At 33.0% G+C, this 17,707-nt stretch overlaps 1 protein-coding gene and 2 non-coding genes across 3 annotated transcripts in view; 2 read left to right on the top strand and 1 right to left on the bottom strand.

Annotated features, from left to right (window-relative positions):
- Smp_149980 (putative soluble guanylate cyclase gcy) overlaps positions 1-17,707 on the top strand; it is a gene marked incomplete at its 5' end in the record, with an annotated part of 53,408 nt that overhangs the window by 27,020 nt on the left and 8,681 nt on the right. The window contains 3 exons of the mRNA XM_018796557.1: positions 6,815-6,923; positions 10,742-10,888; positions 15,869-16,031. Of these exons, the coding sequence (XP_018651687.1) occupies positions 6,815-6,923; positions 10,742-10,888; positions 15,869-16,031 (419 nt within the window). The remainder of the gene's footprint in view (positions 1-6,814; positions 6,924-10,741; positions 10,889-15,868; positions 16,032-17,707) is intronic.
- On the top strand, positions 4,555-4,621 carry Smp_tRNA_01629_Gln_TTG.1.1. The gene has a single exon. It is a non-coding gene (tRNA).
- Smp_tRNA_00466_Ser_TGA.1.1 lies at positions 10,523-10,589 on the bottom strand. The gene has a single exon. It is a non-coding gene (tRNA).

Genomic DNA, 17,707 nt, shown 5'->3' with positions numbered 1-17,707 from the left:
ATTTTTACATTATCTCATAGAATTCTGTTTTTTACTATAGTAAAGTCAAGTTATTTATAGATACCGTTAAATAATTTATGTATGAATGTTCTTAAGGTATGTTCAATATTTACGGATAGAAATAGTAAAAGTAAATGGATTATCTTAATTATCATTTTCATCATCTTGTTACTTTAGTTTTCAAATATTGATCATGTTCAATGGAACATATGTACTTCCGTATACACTTATATGTAGTTTCTTATGGACTTAAATTGTATTTGTATTATAAATCTAAAGGAAATATTGAAATTTCAGTTATACATTTAAAGTAATTACCATGTATTGTTTTACTATTACGTCAAAGACTATTTGTATTAATATGTTACCTTGTTCTTTTTACGTGTGCCCAAAACTAGCAAAAAGTGGATTTTTATGAAATATTAGCTTGTCAAATGTATCTTGAAACTAGGAAGAAGTTTATTATATTAATGAATTTCGGTAAATTTCAATGTATTTCTGTTATATCGAGTGATATTACCACCAATTAGAGAGGAGGGAATTATCGATCAGAGCAATGATACACAAAAGCCGTATGAGTAGTCTTGAATACTTATCAGTCCTGCTTAGCCCAGCCGTTTAAGTCCAGAACACCAATAACAGCCTCTGTAATATGAATCATTATTCTCAAACATACTGGGATTATATACCAAACAAACTGACCACATTGCACCATAAAATAGGAAATAATATTTGTACAAGATTTAGCCAAAAATGGCTGTGAATAGGGGGAACAGTAATTAATGGACTAGGGATAACTCTAGATTGGTAAATCGTATAATAATAGTATATAGGTCAAAATAAAGCTTATAATAAGTGGGACACGAATATGAATAGTTTAGTTACTTAACAGTTATACAGTTGGAAATATATATAACACATTGGTTCATAAATAGTCCTCAAAGTTACCGTTCATAATTCTCCACCGGATATAACAATTTCTTATCATAAGTCAATATGAAATAAACAATTACTGGTAATTTTTAATGTTGAATAACTATCCCATTCTGATATAAAACCTTTTGAAAAATTTTAGGCTAAACTTATCAACTCGGACAAAATCACAGATCACGTCATGAGTACACAAATTTGTTAAATAAGAAGATTCCATTTCAAACAACTAGTTATTGGTGACTTGTTTTTAAATTGTAAGAAAAGGATAGATTGTTTCAAGAATCCAGACTAAATGATAAGTTTCAATAAACACGAAACCTCGGTTTAGTCAGGTATTCCTGACAACTGTCATATTTCTTCAACATAAAAAAATACCACACAAGAAGTTGTTAAGATTGCTGATTACATTACAACTAATTCAGTAGAGTGCCATCAGTAATAAGGAGTAAACGAATACAATGTTGGTGTAATACCTCAGTTCTACAAGTGATCGTTTGAGGGACACGTAACTCAGTGGTAAGATGTTTGACCGCGACATTAGATGATGAATTACGGCGAAACCTGATCCAGATGTTATTAGTAACTTTCTTGAACCTCTTGACATTAAATTTAACTTTAATGACTAAGAATTTTGATCAGATCAGATCAGGATATACTTAGTTGCTGATCACACTTGATTAGTTTCACATACACATATTAACTAGCATCGACACACAGTAATCAGAACATTAAAATTGTTACTTTATTTTTCTTTTACACAACGTCTTCTCAATAAAGTACAGTTTCTAGTAGATCGTTGAAGGACCTGTGTTTAATATCATATGGGAAGGGGGTCACACAATGCTAAGGAGCTTGAAACTTAGAAGAAGCAACTGTGGAATTGTGAACTACATGTTGTTGAATGATTCTTTATCTGATATCATATATAGATAAAACGCGTTTACAAAGATTATTATCATAGCTTATTTTCATATATATTTTTCGTAATGTAGAAATCTTAGCACAAAGTATACCAACAACTTACCGTTTCTTATTTCTTGATCGATCCTGACGATAAATATTGAGTCTTCGCCGGTTAGAAGTTAACAGTTCAAGAATCGACATCTGAATACTGTACATTTTTTTAGATGCATATTGCCAGCAATCACGATGTCTCTGATTGTACATTTTTGTAATTTTTACAGCGAATGGTCGTAAACTTTTCATGAATGCACCTGTATAGGTTATGCGATTAATAGACATAATGATGTATTAAAACAAACAAACAAAAGCAGATAACTTAAATTCACTTAGTATTGTTTGTTTGAATCTTCCCATCGATGTGTTAGGACTGCAACTGGTCAGTCTCCAATTGGCATATGTGCATACTGTGCATACTGGTTCGAGTTCCAAAGTGAACATCAACTCTGAGATGCAGGTACATCCAGCTGACGAGTCCCAAATAGGACGAAACGCGCGTCCTGGATTCCACTGGTAGCCACTATCCATCTTTGCTTAAAAGCAGATAACTTGTTGAAATATCTAGATGGCAGGAGCAGGTGACCCAGATATTTAAACAGGCCACCTAAGATATTAAGTTATTTCACCTTATTTATATATCTTTTAAATTGAGTGTGTAATGTGTTGGTGACCTTGTGACATATTTAAGTAGAGGGAAAATGTCTTACCTTAAATTAATATTGGTTAATTAAACAAGTAAAATATTTGGTGATCGATTAGTGTTTTTCTTCAGAAACTCCACTGTTGTACATTCAATTCGTCTCACACCGAAACCCATTATCTTTAGATATTTTAATAAATATTTATATTGTAAAACTGTTTAGTGAGAAGTTGATCTTTAGCATGTTTCACCCTGGTTTCAATATTCGTAGGTTAGTGCTTGTTCAGACTCTAAACATTTATACATCCAAATCTCAGGGCATATAAATGTTAAACAAATTGTTAGCTAAGCCAATATCACCTAGTTACCAGAGTTTGTTAATAAGTATTTTATTAGATATCCACTATTATTGATTTTAATTTTTCTGATATTTCGTAAAACTTACCTTTGGTTTCGATATAGTAATAAAAAGGATCTTTAACAGAACACGACTGTCAGTTTTCGCAAGGAAACATGGTATTAAAGTTTGTTGACTCCAATTTGTTTGAGCACCAATATTGTTTAATATGAATTTTAACAAGGTTGATAAATATTGAAATTTGGTTTTAATTTATTTGGACAGATTATTCATTATAAATATCATTACAACGATGGTGAGTGAAGTCGGAAAGGAACTTGTATCTCAGGAACACTCTGGCTGGCATTTGTTATACGACTGGTTTAGTATTCCATCAGTTAGTCAAATCGATTCAAACGTTTTCCAGATTTCAGTTTTATTGTCGTCACCGAATGTTCTATTAGACTCAGGATTTGTAGATTAACTGATAATATATTGAACTTCTTACTCGATATCTATGCGTAGTAGTCCTGTCTTGGATAAGTTAATCACCTTGAGTATCTGGATATTCGACAACAATATCTCGGTGTAATTAAATATACATATACATTGGTCCAGTTTTATTTATGGTATTTATTCATAAGACTATATATTATCCAGCTGACTATACTGAGACAATCAGCTCTGAATGTGTATATGCGAATCTAAAGTCTAATCCAAGTTCAATTTCAAATATAATTGACGACTTACTATAAGCTCTGACAAATAAATGAAGAAAATATTGATGAGATATAAATAAATGATTCTTTTATTAGAATAAGCGTAATAACACAAGACAACATTAATTTGTTTAGATCATAATTATGTAAAACATGCATAGATCTAGCTTAGTCTTATTCGAGATAGCCAAAGTTGAAAATTCATCACTAGATATCATGAATCTACTTTATGTTACATAGTAATAAAATGTGATCAAGTCATATGATCTATTTTAATGTTATTCTAAAAACTATTCTTATTCCTTCATTTGCATTGGTTGTTCGGATCTTCTCACCGATATTTAGGTCTGCAATTGATCAGTCTCTTTAGGCACTTGTGCATCCTGTACAGATTGGCTCGATATTGCCATTAGTTCATAAATATTATAGGCAGAGATGGATGGTGGCTAGTAGTGCATTCCAGCACACACTTTTCATCCTATTTGAGACTTGTCACCTAGATGAACATGGATCACAGAGTTGATGTTTACTCTGGAACTCCAACCCAGTACCTTTCACTTCAAACGCAATCATGTTATCCACTTAGCTATTGAGTTCAAACAGTCATTAACTTGCTAAATGAGGTGAAAGTTAGTTGATATTAGACTGGCAGGTACATCCAGCTGACGAGTCCCAAATAAGATAAAACGCGCGTTTTATATTCCATTGTTAACCACTATCCATCTCTTCTTACAATATTTTCACTTTTGTTTCAATTATGATTCCGTTTGGGTCTTTTTCATTGTTTATTAAATGTAAGCAGTATAAATCCATCATTTTGACCAGTTTACAGTATCATCACTATATATTTTTACTATCAACCTATTAGTTACTACAAGCTTATATAATCTCAACAATATACTTTATTCAACTTAGTATTGTTTGTTTGAATCTTCCCATTACACAAGCAGGTGACTATCAAGACTCAGTGGCCGAGTGGATTACGCGATGGCGTTTGAAGCCAATTGTACTGGGTTCGAGTCCCAGAGTGAACATCAACTCTGTGATGCAGGTTCATCTAGTTGACGAGTCCCAAATAGGACGAAACTTGCGTCCTGGATTCCACTGGTAGCCACTATCCATCTTTGCTTACCATAATATACTTTATATTCATTTTAGATGCAAACATATTACGTAATATACTTTTTCTATTCTACATAAAATACGAGATTCAACTCATCTCATGTTTTTTGTTTAATACTCTCAATTGTATAAAGTAAATTTATATTTTTTCATAATACACTACAAATTTATGATAATGTCATATACTAGAGCAAAAATAAACATAGATGTTTACTAGAAATGATAAAGGTTAAATTAAACAAGTAAATGAAAGGTATTATTTATTTGTTAATTAAACCATATATCTTTTTGGAGGGGGGGGGCGTTAATTAAATCATATAAACTAGATTTCATATTTTTTTGAGGGGGGGGGTGGTGGTGTTTTTTTTCTCAAAACAATACTTGGTAGATTATTCTATTTAACTCGATTTTACATTTTTTTTGTAATTTTGAAAATAAACAAAATTAACATTATGAGGTATTCACTGATTTTGTTTATAGAACCTAAAATGAATATTTCTAACGTAGTGGATTAGTTAAATTTCAATATGTACCGTATAGGTGTAACAAGAAAGAAGATTTATGTTATGCGCACTTTTCAATTCCAAAAGAAGATCCATTTTTTTGTTGAAAATACAAATTGACTGAAATTAATTGTGTGAATATGTTTGTTTTTGTTGTTGAAGAGAATAGTGAATAAATATTAGTATTTAAGATTTTCGTTAGACCTAAGGTCATAGATTCGAATCCCACATTTTAAAATGTAGATGTTCACTTCTGGGTAGTCCCATAGTAAGACAGAACGGACTGTGAGTGTTTCTCAGGTTTTCAATAGTGGTCTAATTACAACCACTTCGTGACAGAGAATTATGGAAATAACTAATTAGTCAGTCTTCTTGTGATGTGGGTTACTGATATCCACATAAGTAGTATATGGTGATGGTCGGGCATTGAATGTATTTCAGTAGAAGATCGATAAGGAAAGAACGGGAACGGCACGTAATCGGTACGAAAATGCATGAACAATTATAATCGGAAACTATGGAAGGATATCTGCAGAAGAAACAGTCAAATTGAGACAACTGATTGTTATATTGCAAATTAACTGTTTACTAAATGGTTCTCATATTTTAATGTGATATTCTATGATGTTGCGCTAAAATACATTCGATTGTCCCCACTCGTGTTTTGTTCACCACATTCTGATGTCGATCAGTTATGAGCTATTCTATTTATCTATCTATCACATTAAATTGAATAGTCTTCCCTAACCATATGACTTGGTATTTTCAGTGGTGAAGTGAAAATATTACATTTGAAACTTTCAAGTTTTAAATACTGTTTTTAAAATAGCCAAATTTATTCATTGCAACTGCTATAACCTTTTTTAAATAAAAAAATACTCCTTTGTTTCTTTTAAAGTTAATATCATTCTCTTCTTCCTTCACCTTTTATTTTTTACAGTATGCGTGATGTGGATTCAATGCTAGAAATAGGTTTATATTTAAATGACTTGAGTATGCATGATTCTAGCCGTGATATGGTATTGGCTGGTGAACAACAATCGGCTGAACTGAAATTAGCACTGGAACAGGTAAGTCAAAATTATGTCATTTTGATAAATGCTTGAATATAATTACTACTACAAAAACAACAACAACAACTACTACTACTGTGATGTGTGTTACTGATGTCGACAAATATAAGTAGTATGTATCACCAATATAAAGTGGAATGCTTGGAGGCAGAAAGTCGATAAAATTGAAGAGACGAGGACGAGAACAAAGAGTGATTGGTATGGAAACGAAGGAACAACAAAGTCTGAGACAATTGATGGATATTTTGCGAATGAAGTATTTACTGTACATTGCTCAGATTTTACTAAGAGATCACTCTGTGATTTCAATTATTTATAAACATTAAATATTTTTAATCTGTTAAAATACGGCGATCTGAAAGTTCTTAAGTGTTAAGTATGTATCCTAATAATGAGTGTATACCAAATGGATATAATGCATGTTCTTTATTTTGTGTGGATTATACCGTACAGATACTTAAGGACATTTTAATTATTTTTTGTTTATAGGAAAATGAAAAAAGTAAACGTTTAGAAGAAAGTTTGAGAAGATTAGATGAAGAAATGAGAAGAACTGATGAATTGTTATATCAGATGATACCACGTTCTGTAGCTGAAAGGCTTAGAGCTGGTGAAGCTGCAGTAGATACTTGTGAAGTATGTGGTTGTGAAATTGATTTGTATTTACATTATTTATTAGCCTATCTTACATAGTAACAAGCCTTTTCGGTCGTTTACGCTGTGTTCTGATGAATATGAGATTTCGGTCTCCAGTGGTGATGAAAGAATACAAATGGAATGATTCAGATATCACCTTCAATAAGCGATGAAAGCAATTTATTGTTTAGTACACAATTACGTGGTGATTTAGTGAAATTTGAAAATCATACATTGCATATCATTTACACATTTTCAAATCGTCTCTTACAAGCTTCATTATTCCTTCATTCTTGTTTTTATATTATTTGCTTTCAGTTTTTTCTCTCTTCTTCTCAGCCTTCTACTCGCAGACATTTCACTTTCAACTTGTGTTACATACTAATTATATCCACAAACATAAATAGCCTACACCACACTCGTCCTCTCTCTAAACAGTCACTCCCTTGGTTGTTGTGCTCGCCGTGTCTCTTTCTTCTTTCCCACAGTCTGTATCACGCTCCTCGTCAAAATGTCTAGCCTGCCAGTGCGCTGGCCTTCGTATCTCTGTCAACCTGCCAGGCCATCCAAATCTGATTTCCATCAAGCACCCGGGACGTCTAACGCCTGTGTTCCAGCGAACCGTTGGGCCATCTAAATCCGATGTCCGCCCGGCAGCCACACTTTCCACTTTTTCCGTCAGCAGCAACTGCTAACGCCAACGCCGACCCACCAGAACACTTCACTCATCGTCTCCTTCCTGCACCAGACCACCGTCAACTAGCGACTGTTCTTCCAGACCTAGCAACGGCGTCCATAGGACTGAACCCTCTCTGCCCCTCGATTTTCGGTTTTCAGCGAATAAATGACTTCACTCTAAGCATATGAAATTATTATTCCCTGATTCGATAGAGTTCATAGTTAATTTTCATCGTAAACTTACATCATTTGTTGAATTATTGAAAATCTCAGAGTACTGGATAGCTATTTCTTCCTAGATTGAAAATTTTTAGCAGTACACATGAATATAACTCAGAGTATTCACTACTCATGATGTAGATTATGTAGTTGAGTGGTTGGCTGTAAATTAAAAGGTAGCTTTATATTACGAATTGGCTGAAATATTAAGTGGGCACTACTAAATTTAAACTCAATGGTGTAATTTTTATCAAGATACCTGAAGGTTCCATGTTCATTTTCATGTGAGGTTGTATATGAACATAGTTTCTATTCCATAAACAGTTAATTTGTTTGTACATTGATAAATATTGTGTTACATGGTTGTGGATAGCAAGGAAGATGTATTGAGACGGTTAGCCCAGAAGTTATAACCATGTTTGTAATAATGAATGGTGTGTAGTCAGAATCCTCAGGAAGATATTTACTTGTTCAAAGTCGTATGTATACTTTGTTCACAAATAAAAATAAGTGATTCACTTCCGGAGCGTTTCCACGATTTAATTTCATTAATTTACCAAACATGATCAATATTTATAATGTAGGTAGTATCTGTAAATGACTGTCACACAGAATGAGGTAGATAATAACTATATAATATATCGATCAAGCTTACTTATTGATACTTTAATGATATTTACACTGAAATGGTAACTTCAACATTTTAAAGAGTAGTAACAAAGTATAGAGGTTTTTAACTCTTTAAATTGAATATAAAATAAAAATTTGTTGCATAACATATGCTTATAAACAGTACAAATTGTTAGTGGCCATATTCAAAACACTATCTGTTTTATTCAAGACTTCCCAGGTTAATGTACTTTCATTACAAAACGTTTTGATATTCTCACTAAGGATACCACACACCAGCTATTAGTGCTGTAAATAAATCGATTTAATTTTATTATTGAATGGCTATAACTTGATACATATACTGAACAATATCACTGGTTACTATTTATTCATTACGATTCACAAACTAAATCATAATTAGCTAAGCATTAGAGATTTATATCAGTTGTATCCAGGATACAATGATTACCATGGTATCTGGATTAGTTTATTGTCCTCATCTCAATATTTAAGACTATAAATGTTTTAATGACTTGAAAGGACTAGTGAAGTCTCCTACAAATAAGTCATGAATTCCAGATTCTAGAATATTGTTTCATATATTACTAAATGATTTTTATGTAAAAAGATATATGAAGATAACATTAGCAATACAGGTATTTTAAATGGTTTGCATAATCGAAATGTACTTAGTTCAGATATTTGACAATGATGTATTTCACCTTTATAATTGTGTAAAGAATTTGTATGATATTGTAAGTAAAGTTGAATAGTGGCTAACAGTGGAATTCAGGACGCGCGTTTCGTCCTATTTGGGACTCGTCAGCCAATAAGAGACTGACCAGTTGCAGTCATAAACATCGATGGGAAGATTAAAACAAGTAATAATAAGTAAATTTAAACTTCACCCCATTGCACAAGCAATTGGCTATCAGGACTCAGTAGCCGAGTGGATAACGCGATGGCGTTGGAAACGAAAGGTACTGGGTTCGAGTCCCAGAGTGAACATCAACTCTGTGATGCAGGTATATTCAGGGACGGAGTCCCGAATAAGACGAAACGCGCGTCCTGGATTCCACTGCTAGCCACTATCCATTTTTGCTTACAATGCTTGTGAAGTAGGGCCATATCGAGGCAATACGCACAGTATGCACATATGCCAATTAGAGACTGACCAGTTGCAGTCCTAAACATCAATGGAAAGATTCAAACAAGTAGTACTAGGTGAATTTAAATTTGTATGATAGTTAAAACAGCTTTTCATAGAGTAAATATACTTGACCTTTCTAATCATTAATTCAATTTCTTGAAATTATAGTGAAGGCAATAAATTTAATTGATGATTATTTAACGATTCCGAACAGATGTAAAAATTAAAATATCCAGATTAGGTAGACCACATGGTATACTTTTTATAGCATGTGGTTTAATTGTTTCAATCTGGGAACATGATTTTACTGGGAATTTTTGTGTTATCAGGTGACTTTTGAAATCATAATGCGTTTATTATGATCTAATTTATGCTCCTTTAGATAGCCATTCAGAATAGTGCACGAATATCGGTTTACTAAGTACACGCTTTGTATCAGCTCTACAAAAGCAAGTAAATTTGTAGGTGTAAAATGATGGGGTCCAAAACGTTAGTTGGTTCATAATACTTCATTGAACGAGATACATACTAGAGAAAAATTGGAGCTCTGCTGAATAAAACATCTTTCTTCGAAATCTGTTTTTTAGTATCTCAACAGCTATATCCCCCTTGAATTCAATGTTCATGAACAAAACTTTATTCAGAACTACGGGAGTACTTAAAACTTGAGGTTTCGATTTTATATAACTAAGAAATAAATAACAGTTAGAATTATATTTACTTGGTGTTGTGTACTTGTATCTTCCCATTGTTATTTAGGACTGCAATTGATCTGTCTCTTATTGTCATATGTGCATCCTATACGGATTGCCTCGATATTGCCTGAAGTTACAAGCTTTATAGGCAAAGATGGATAGTGGCTAGCAGTGGAATCCAGGACGCGCGTTTCGTCCTATTTGGGACTCGTCAGCTGGACGTACCTGCATCCCACAGTTGATGTTCACTCTGGGACTCGAACCCAGTACCTTTCGTTTCAAACGCCATCGCGTTATCCACTTTGCTACTGAGTCTTGATAGTTCATATAATTCATATAATTGGAATTGTTTTAATTCTGTTTCCTTTCTTCAAATTAAACTTGTAAATTTTTCATTGATATTGTTCATTTTATTGATTCTTTCGTTTGTTTTTCTTTTTTGATTTAAAAAAACTATAATGTAGACATTTGATAATGTTACCCTGTTATTAAGTGATGTAGTTGGATTTACAACAATATGTAGTGGCCTTGCACCCTTGGAAGTTGTAAGCCTACTTAATAAACTTTATTCAGTATTCGATGGACTTACAGAAAAACATAAAGTTTATAAGGTAAGAGGAGAATTACTTTATTTTATAAATGATTTGTTAAGATTTATAAATAATAACGCTAGGACATAGTTTTGATTTATAAAGACTAATGAAATAGTGATTTTTCTTCTGGATTATAACAATATCTTCTCTAATTTTGAATTTCTCCAAAACATTTTGCACTTATGAAGTCAGTTGGGAGTTGTCTTTCTTCCGTCGAGTTAGAGGTACTATGGTTTGTCTTATTTCCTGATGAGTTTCTTCACTTATTCCGGCAGTTTTGAGTGATGACGAAGAATTCCAGTTTTGAGGTGTCACTTGTAGTTTAATCCTTTTCGAAGTAGGTGTTCTTCTCTGTTCGTTAGTGATTGTTTTGACAGGTTGACCACGCATTTGTTTTTGTTTGTTGCCATGGATGGTTTTGAAATGTTGATTGGTTTTTTCTTTAGGGTGTTTCTTTGTTCTCTGTGTCGTCTGCTTGATACCTCGATAGCTGTTGTCAAGCTTTCCAAATGTGATTGAAAGTGAATAAAATTCTATATCATACGGTTATTCTAATAACTTGTATAACGTTCTTGTTCAGATGAATCTAATTTAAGCTTGTTAACAGTTATTTATATGAGATTACATTTGTTCAGAGGTAGAAAAATTAGCACTGTATATATACATACATGCATTATTGTAAAAAAAAGCCATGACTTGAACAGGTAAATGTTCAGGTGGATTTTATCTTTAGTTTCCAAATATTTTGAGCATATATATTCAAAAGTGGCTGTTTTAAATTTTGACTTTTGGTTTGTGCAGTGTAGGTTTAACGAACTGAGTTGTAAATATAACCTTTACACTATGAATATGGCTGGAATTCAAATAAACAAATTTATGGTTAGATGTTGAACGAATTTGGTTCACTTCCATGAACACATTGAATCATCAACCTAATATTGTGGTATCTAACCAATATGATCATCCATTGATAAGTGTTCAAATAGAATACAAGGAATTGATTGGGTATTATTGCTTTATATAACAGGATAAACATTAAAATAGACACTATTAATGTCAAATTTTACGTTAATTACAATTTTTATTCAAATAATTAACAAATCGTACATATCTAATGATAACTTATGGTTATCCAAGAAAACTATTGCAAACTAATGAGAATTGAACAGTTATATCTCTTTCTAGTTTGAGATTTTCAGCTTTGTTCAGCTTTATTTATTCGGGTCTCCAGTTGGGCTGTTGTGCGCCGGTAAAGGTGTCTGGCATAGCAATATGAGCGGGTGCTTACGGCCACATCTGACTTCTACCCATCGTGCATTGGTTCGTAAGAGCTAGTGTGGTGGGGAGGCCCAGTCTACGTTTGCTGTACTACTGACATGGACACGTGGAGTCATCCACAGGGCAACATGTGCGCTGTAGAGGAACTCACCGTGTCTGGAACTTATACTTCGGCTTAATGTGGGCCTTAGAGAGACACGATCATCCTATAAATACAGCAAGGGCTGGAAAGCTGGCGACGTTCGCTGCTGATTAGTGCATGGATTCGGTGGCTCGGTAACCCAGATGGGGTCCCGAGAGTGGCCGGTTAAAATCCCCCATGCTTCCGTTGACGAATGTGGTGTGGGACGTGGATTGGATGGTTGGGATCGAGTTAATCCATAAGGTGCCCATCTGGGGGTGCCTCAACATGCGGTCACAGATTGGATGTCCGGTGTCTGGGCGGACAAAACCACTCATAGTGTATAATTCATGCATGTGCAGTTCGGGTAACTGGTTGACAAATAAAAGCTAAATTGAAATCATAAGTATTCAGTTTTGTGCGATCCATACAATTTGAGATCCTAAAATGTGATTTTTTTTGAGAAACTGAAACCGTAAAAAATGTTTCAAACTATAACAAAACAGCTATCTATCTATCTATCGACAACTGGTTTTTGAATTCCATGAAAAAACTATCGTAAATCAAATATCGATATATTTACACGTAGTAATCACTAGTAAATTTTAGAAAGGTTCTCATGATAAATCATTTAGTTATTTATAGTAAGTAAGGTGGTACTTGGAAACTGTATTTATTTTACGAATGAAACAATGGAACTCATTCAGATTAACTTAAGAGACATGGAGTTTTATAGATGAGCATTTTTATATTTTGAATGCCCTGTTGTTATCGTATGGTTTCCATCAATTAATTAGTGTGGAATTATTTCTTACTAAGTGTTAGTATGTAAACTTATGATAAGCTATTCAGCTCAAAAGTAGTCATTTCTGCAATTAATGGGATATTAAGAGATGACAACAATACATTACTTTAAGTTAGGTGAAAATAAAAAAACTTTTCTTGTATAATTGTTAAGTGAAACCATTGTGAAACCTGAAGCTTATGGGTAAATGTATCTAAATTGAGAAACCATATAATAAAAAGTATTTGGTATTACTTGTCCGAGAAGATGAAAGATAAACAGGAAACTTGAGTTAATTATCTGTTAAATGTTTTATGAATCGATGAACCCAAGGGATGCTTGAGAACTGTTTACACTAGAAAATTGTGATTCACTATTTAGAGGAATAAATAAACATGACATTGGTCTCTACTCAATGATCAGTCAATAGTAGATAAATCTTAGTTTTACAGGAGGTCAATCAACATCCAAATAGCTCAGTAGTAATATCTCTGATTGTGAAGTTGGGTGACGAGTGTTCGGATCTCACATTAAGAATTAGTTCCTTCAAGCTTACGGGCAAGTGCTGTTGACTAATTCTAAATAGCACGAAAAATAGGTTAAACTGATTTCGCTCTTGACTATTGTCAACCACCGCTGTCTTTACAACTTTTATCTGAGTTTTTTAATTATTCATTTAGTGAGTTTTATTTTATAAAATGTAGTACTACTCGTCTCTCAGTGAACAAGCTTATATCCACGTACGGTTTTCATCATATATAAGGAGAAAGAAATGTCAGAATAAGTAAATACCATTAAACAAATATTTAAGAAGAATTTTGTTTTAGAAAAATAAACATAGAAATGTTCATCTGAAAGGTAGTAAATTTTTCAAAAATGAAAGCACCAGGCACCTGATAAATGATTAATAGACAGAATGCGGGCATCTGTAAAATATTCAGAATAATTAACGAACAGTTATTGTCAACTATGACAAACATTGCCGACTTGATCTATGTTCACGGAAGAGAAACGAGAAAAGCCGTGTTTTTTATCATGAGGATTATGATTAATGTTCAGTTATTGACTTGATTTTGTTTCTAGTTTATTTTGATCAGTTATGAAACCGTTTTTTTACTTTCATTACAAATACACAGTGACATTTTTCATCATGATCACTATTAGTAATTACAGCATTACCTATATTATATATTACTATTTTCTTAACAGATAAATATACTCACTAGTGACTGACTTCAAGAGATAATTCCTGGAGTTCTAGTGAGAAACAGTGACCAGTGGAGTTCAACTAGGTCTGTTGTGAGATAGGAACTCACTGAAGACAATTGGTGAATGGTTGCTCAACTTCGTGGATTGATTGAAGATAGACATTAACGCCGTTGGATGCCAGCTCAGTGGTTTAGAGGTTAAGAGCTCGCGCGCGAGATTGATAGGTCCTGGGTTCGAATCTCGCGAGTGCGGGATCGTGGATGCGCACTGCTGAGGAGTCCCACAATAGGACGAAACGGTCATCCAGTGCTTCCAGGTTTTCCTTGGTGATCTAGCTTCAATTGACTCATGCTTTCAGCTATGGAAATACTAAATCGTTACAAAACCCCTTCTGATTGAAATCCTGATGTAACGTTAACAGTCTACTAATTATTCAAACTATATGGAAAATAGACAGTCTGTTAGTTGTCGTTTTTACATTGAGATGTAGAGTATAGAAAGTAAAAAAAGTTTTTTTTCTGTTAAGAAAACCAGTGAAACTACATTCTATTTCGAAAGGCTCTTTCTTAGTGTACATCAGTGGTTATCAGATGATTACAATAGAATTTGACATTTATAATTACTGTCTGTGAAAATATACATATTTAATGATTAACCTATATTATATACGTTGGGAATAGTTTTCAATATCTTCCACGTGGTTTATCTGTCAGAGTATAATGATTAGCTTAGATTGTGTGTTCTTTCTATCGACTTGTTAATTGAATTGGAAATGGAAGTCAATATACATATTTATGGTAATTGAAAGTATTTATAAACAATCAATTACTTAGCTAATTAATAAAATATAAACTAGGAAGTATGATGTTCTTTGATACTTGAATAGCCATTTCTTGTGATGTTCTTCATGAAGATAATGATTTGTTTATTAGTGAAATGTTTATCATCGATGTTCACGTTTCAATAAATGTCATAGTAAGAATTTAAACAACTGATTGATTTTCAGTCCATCTGTAAAGGTAATATCATTTGAACATTGAACTATTGTATAGGAATGTAGGAAAATTCACTTGATGATGGTTTTATAGTAAGAGGGAGAAGTATTTTTCTAGTTAAAATCTTTATTAAGATATTGAATTTATCTGTTAGATTTCACTTGAAAAACATTCTCGTTCTGGGCTGAAATCTACTTGGTAACTATTAAGAAAAAGGGATTATTTGAATAAACATTTTATACTAGTTTATCAATCCATAGTAATGTTAAACAACTGTTTCAGTAAAGAGGGGATCTAGAAATGTCAGTTTCTCCAGTCACTAATATATTATCGACTCAATGAAATGGACAGAGTGATCTACATTCTTAATCTTAATTAATTTGTAATATCGATTGGCTATCAATCAGTATTTTGGTAAGTCACTGTCTTACTTTATAGAGCTTAACTTTCAACAAGAGGTCTGAGAAATCCTCCTGACACGTGATTTTTACTGAGAGTAGCAAACATCAGCTCGTGATTTAAAAAGATAACTTCATACATACAAATGTCGTCAAAAAGAAACACCCGTCTTGATATTATTTATTAAGTAAATGATCATTTCTTAAAATTAGGTTGAAACGATTGGTGACGCTTACATGATAGCATCAGGATGCCCATCACGTACAGAATATCATGCTCCATTTATTGCTGAAATGGCACTGGATATGGTTGAATCAGTTCAAACAGTTAAAGATGAATCTAAGGAACCACCAGAAAGTTTACGAATACGTGTTGGTAAGCCAAATAATTACATTATTTTTTTAGCGTTTTTTTTCTCAAACAATTTGATGGTTGCATAGTGAAAGAAGATCAATTTTTCTTGATGATTGTTCTATTTTTTACTGTTCAGATTCATTGTTACATTGACTGATAGAAAATTGTATTTGTAACCATTGTACCATTTGTACCATTGTGCATCCCAGAGCTCAAAAATGTAACAGTACTTACCATTGAATTAATAGACTTATTTATTATACGGTTGAAGGGATTTTATGGAAAGTATTGTATCTCATATGTTTATTACTAGTTGAAATCCGTCAGAAATGGTGTGTCTATAATCATCAAGTCCATTTCTTTTAAAGTTAAATTCAGTGATTTTATCACTGTTCTCTTTGGTTAGCCTTTAGTCTCATGTGTAGATTAGATGTTCACATTATCTGGTCGTTTAGTCAGCAAACTATTTAATGTCGTCTAGTTATTACTAATGGTCAAAGTCTTTCGTCGATGCAGCTACAACAGAATCACTGAAATAATTTCATAATGCAAATGTAAATAATAACATCAAACTGTTCATTCTAATTGCTCTGAATTTCTCAAATGAAATGGGAAATATCACTAGCATAGTTACATTGCAATGTTATTAAATAATTGGCTGAAATCATTATTTGATTTGACTTATAAATTTTTCATTGTAGTGATGATCCGATCTAAGTAAAACTACCAGTGGAGACCAAAAAGCACTGGACGACCGTTTTATCCAAGTGTGAGGTTACTCAGCAGTGAACATTCATGACTCCGCACGAAAACGTCGAACGCAGGACCTTAGGTTTCACGCGCAAACGCTTAAACTCCACACTAATGATTTGGCATCCAGTGGTGTTAGTACTTAGCTTCAATCAATCCACGACATTGCGCGATCATCTTTCATTGTCCTTGGTAGGTAACTGCATAACACTAAACACGAATTGGATTCCTTGCTCACGAAAATTTCATTTCAAAGCTAGTTAATAGAGAGCACGCTGGTGGTCTAACTCAGATTGGTTCATTATTTCAATGACATTCAACAATTTCCACAACCTCTTAATGGCAATTATCAGTTTTTGATAATATATCGTGTATCCTTTTGCAAAAACATGATTCCATTTGATATGGATCTGAAGAAAAGTGATCTTTATAGTAATATAATATGTATCTTAAGCCAGTCACTTGGTAAGTAATGCTCTGATACATAGAATAATATATTCAGCTAAGATCAGTAACATAAATACAGTATAGTCACCAAATAATAATACACATCTTATACATCACAGTTAGGGTATAATTGTATACTATTTATTTAAGTCAATCATTTCTGTCTTCAATATTGATATAAATTGTCTGATTTTATTATTATTATTATTATGTATATGAAGGAAGTTTAAAAAATGTAATTTCAATCAAATGTCTAATCTAACACAGTTTGTCGAATCGATATATATATATATATATATTCGCTTGTTACCATTTGTGGAGGAGCATAGGCCGCTCACCAACATTCTCCACCCAACCTTGTCCTGGACAATCCTTTCCAGTTCTTTCCAGTTAACATTCATCCTTTTCAGATCTGCTTCTATTTCCCGTCGTAATGTGTTCTTTAGCCTTCTTCTTTTTCATTTCCCTTCAGGATTCCAAGTAAGGGATTGCCTCGTGAT

Source organism: Schistosoma mansoni, chromosome 4, assembly GCF_000237925.1.
Source record: "Schistosoma mansoni strain Puerto Rico chromosome 4, complete genome".
In the NCBI taxonomy this organism is placed as follows: domain Eukaryota; kingdom Metazoa; phylum Platyhelminthes; class Trematoda; order Strigeidida; family Schistosomatidae; genus Schistosoma; species Schistosoma mansoni.
This window is presented reverse-complemented; position numbering and strand designations above follow the sequence as displayed.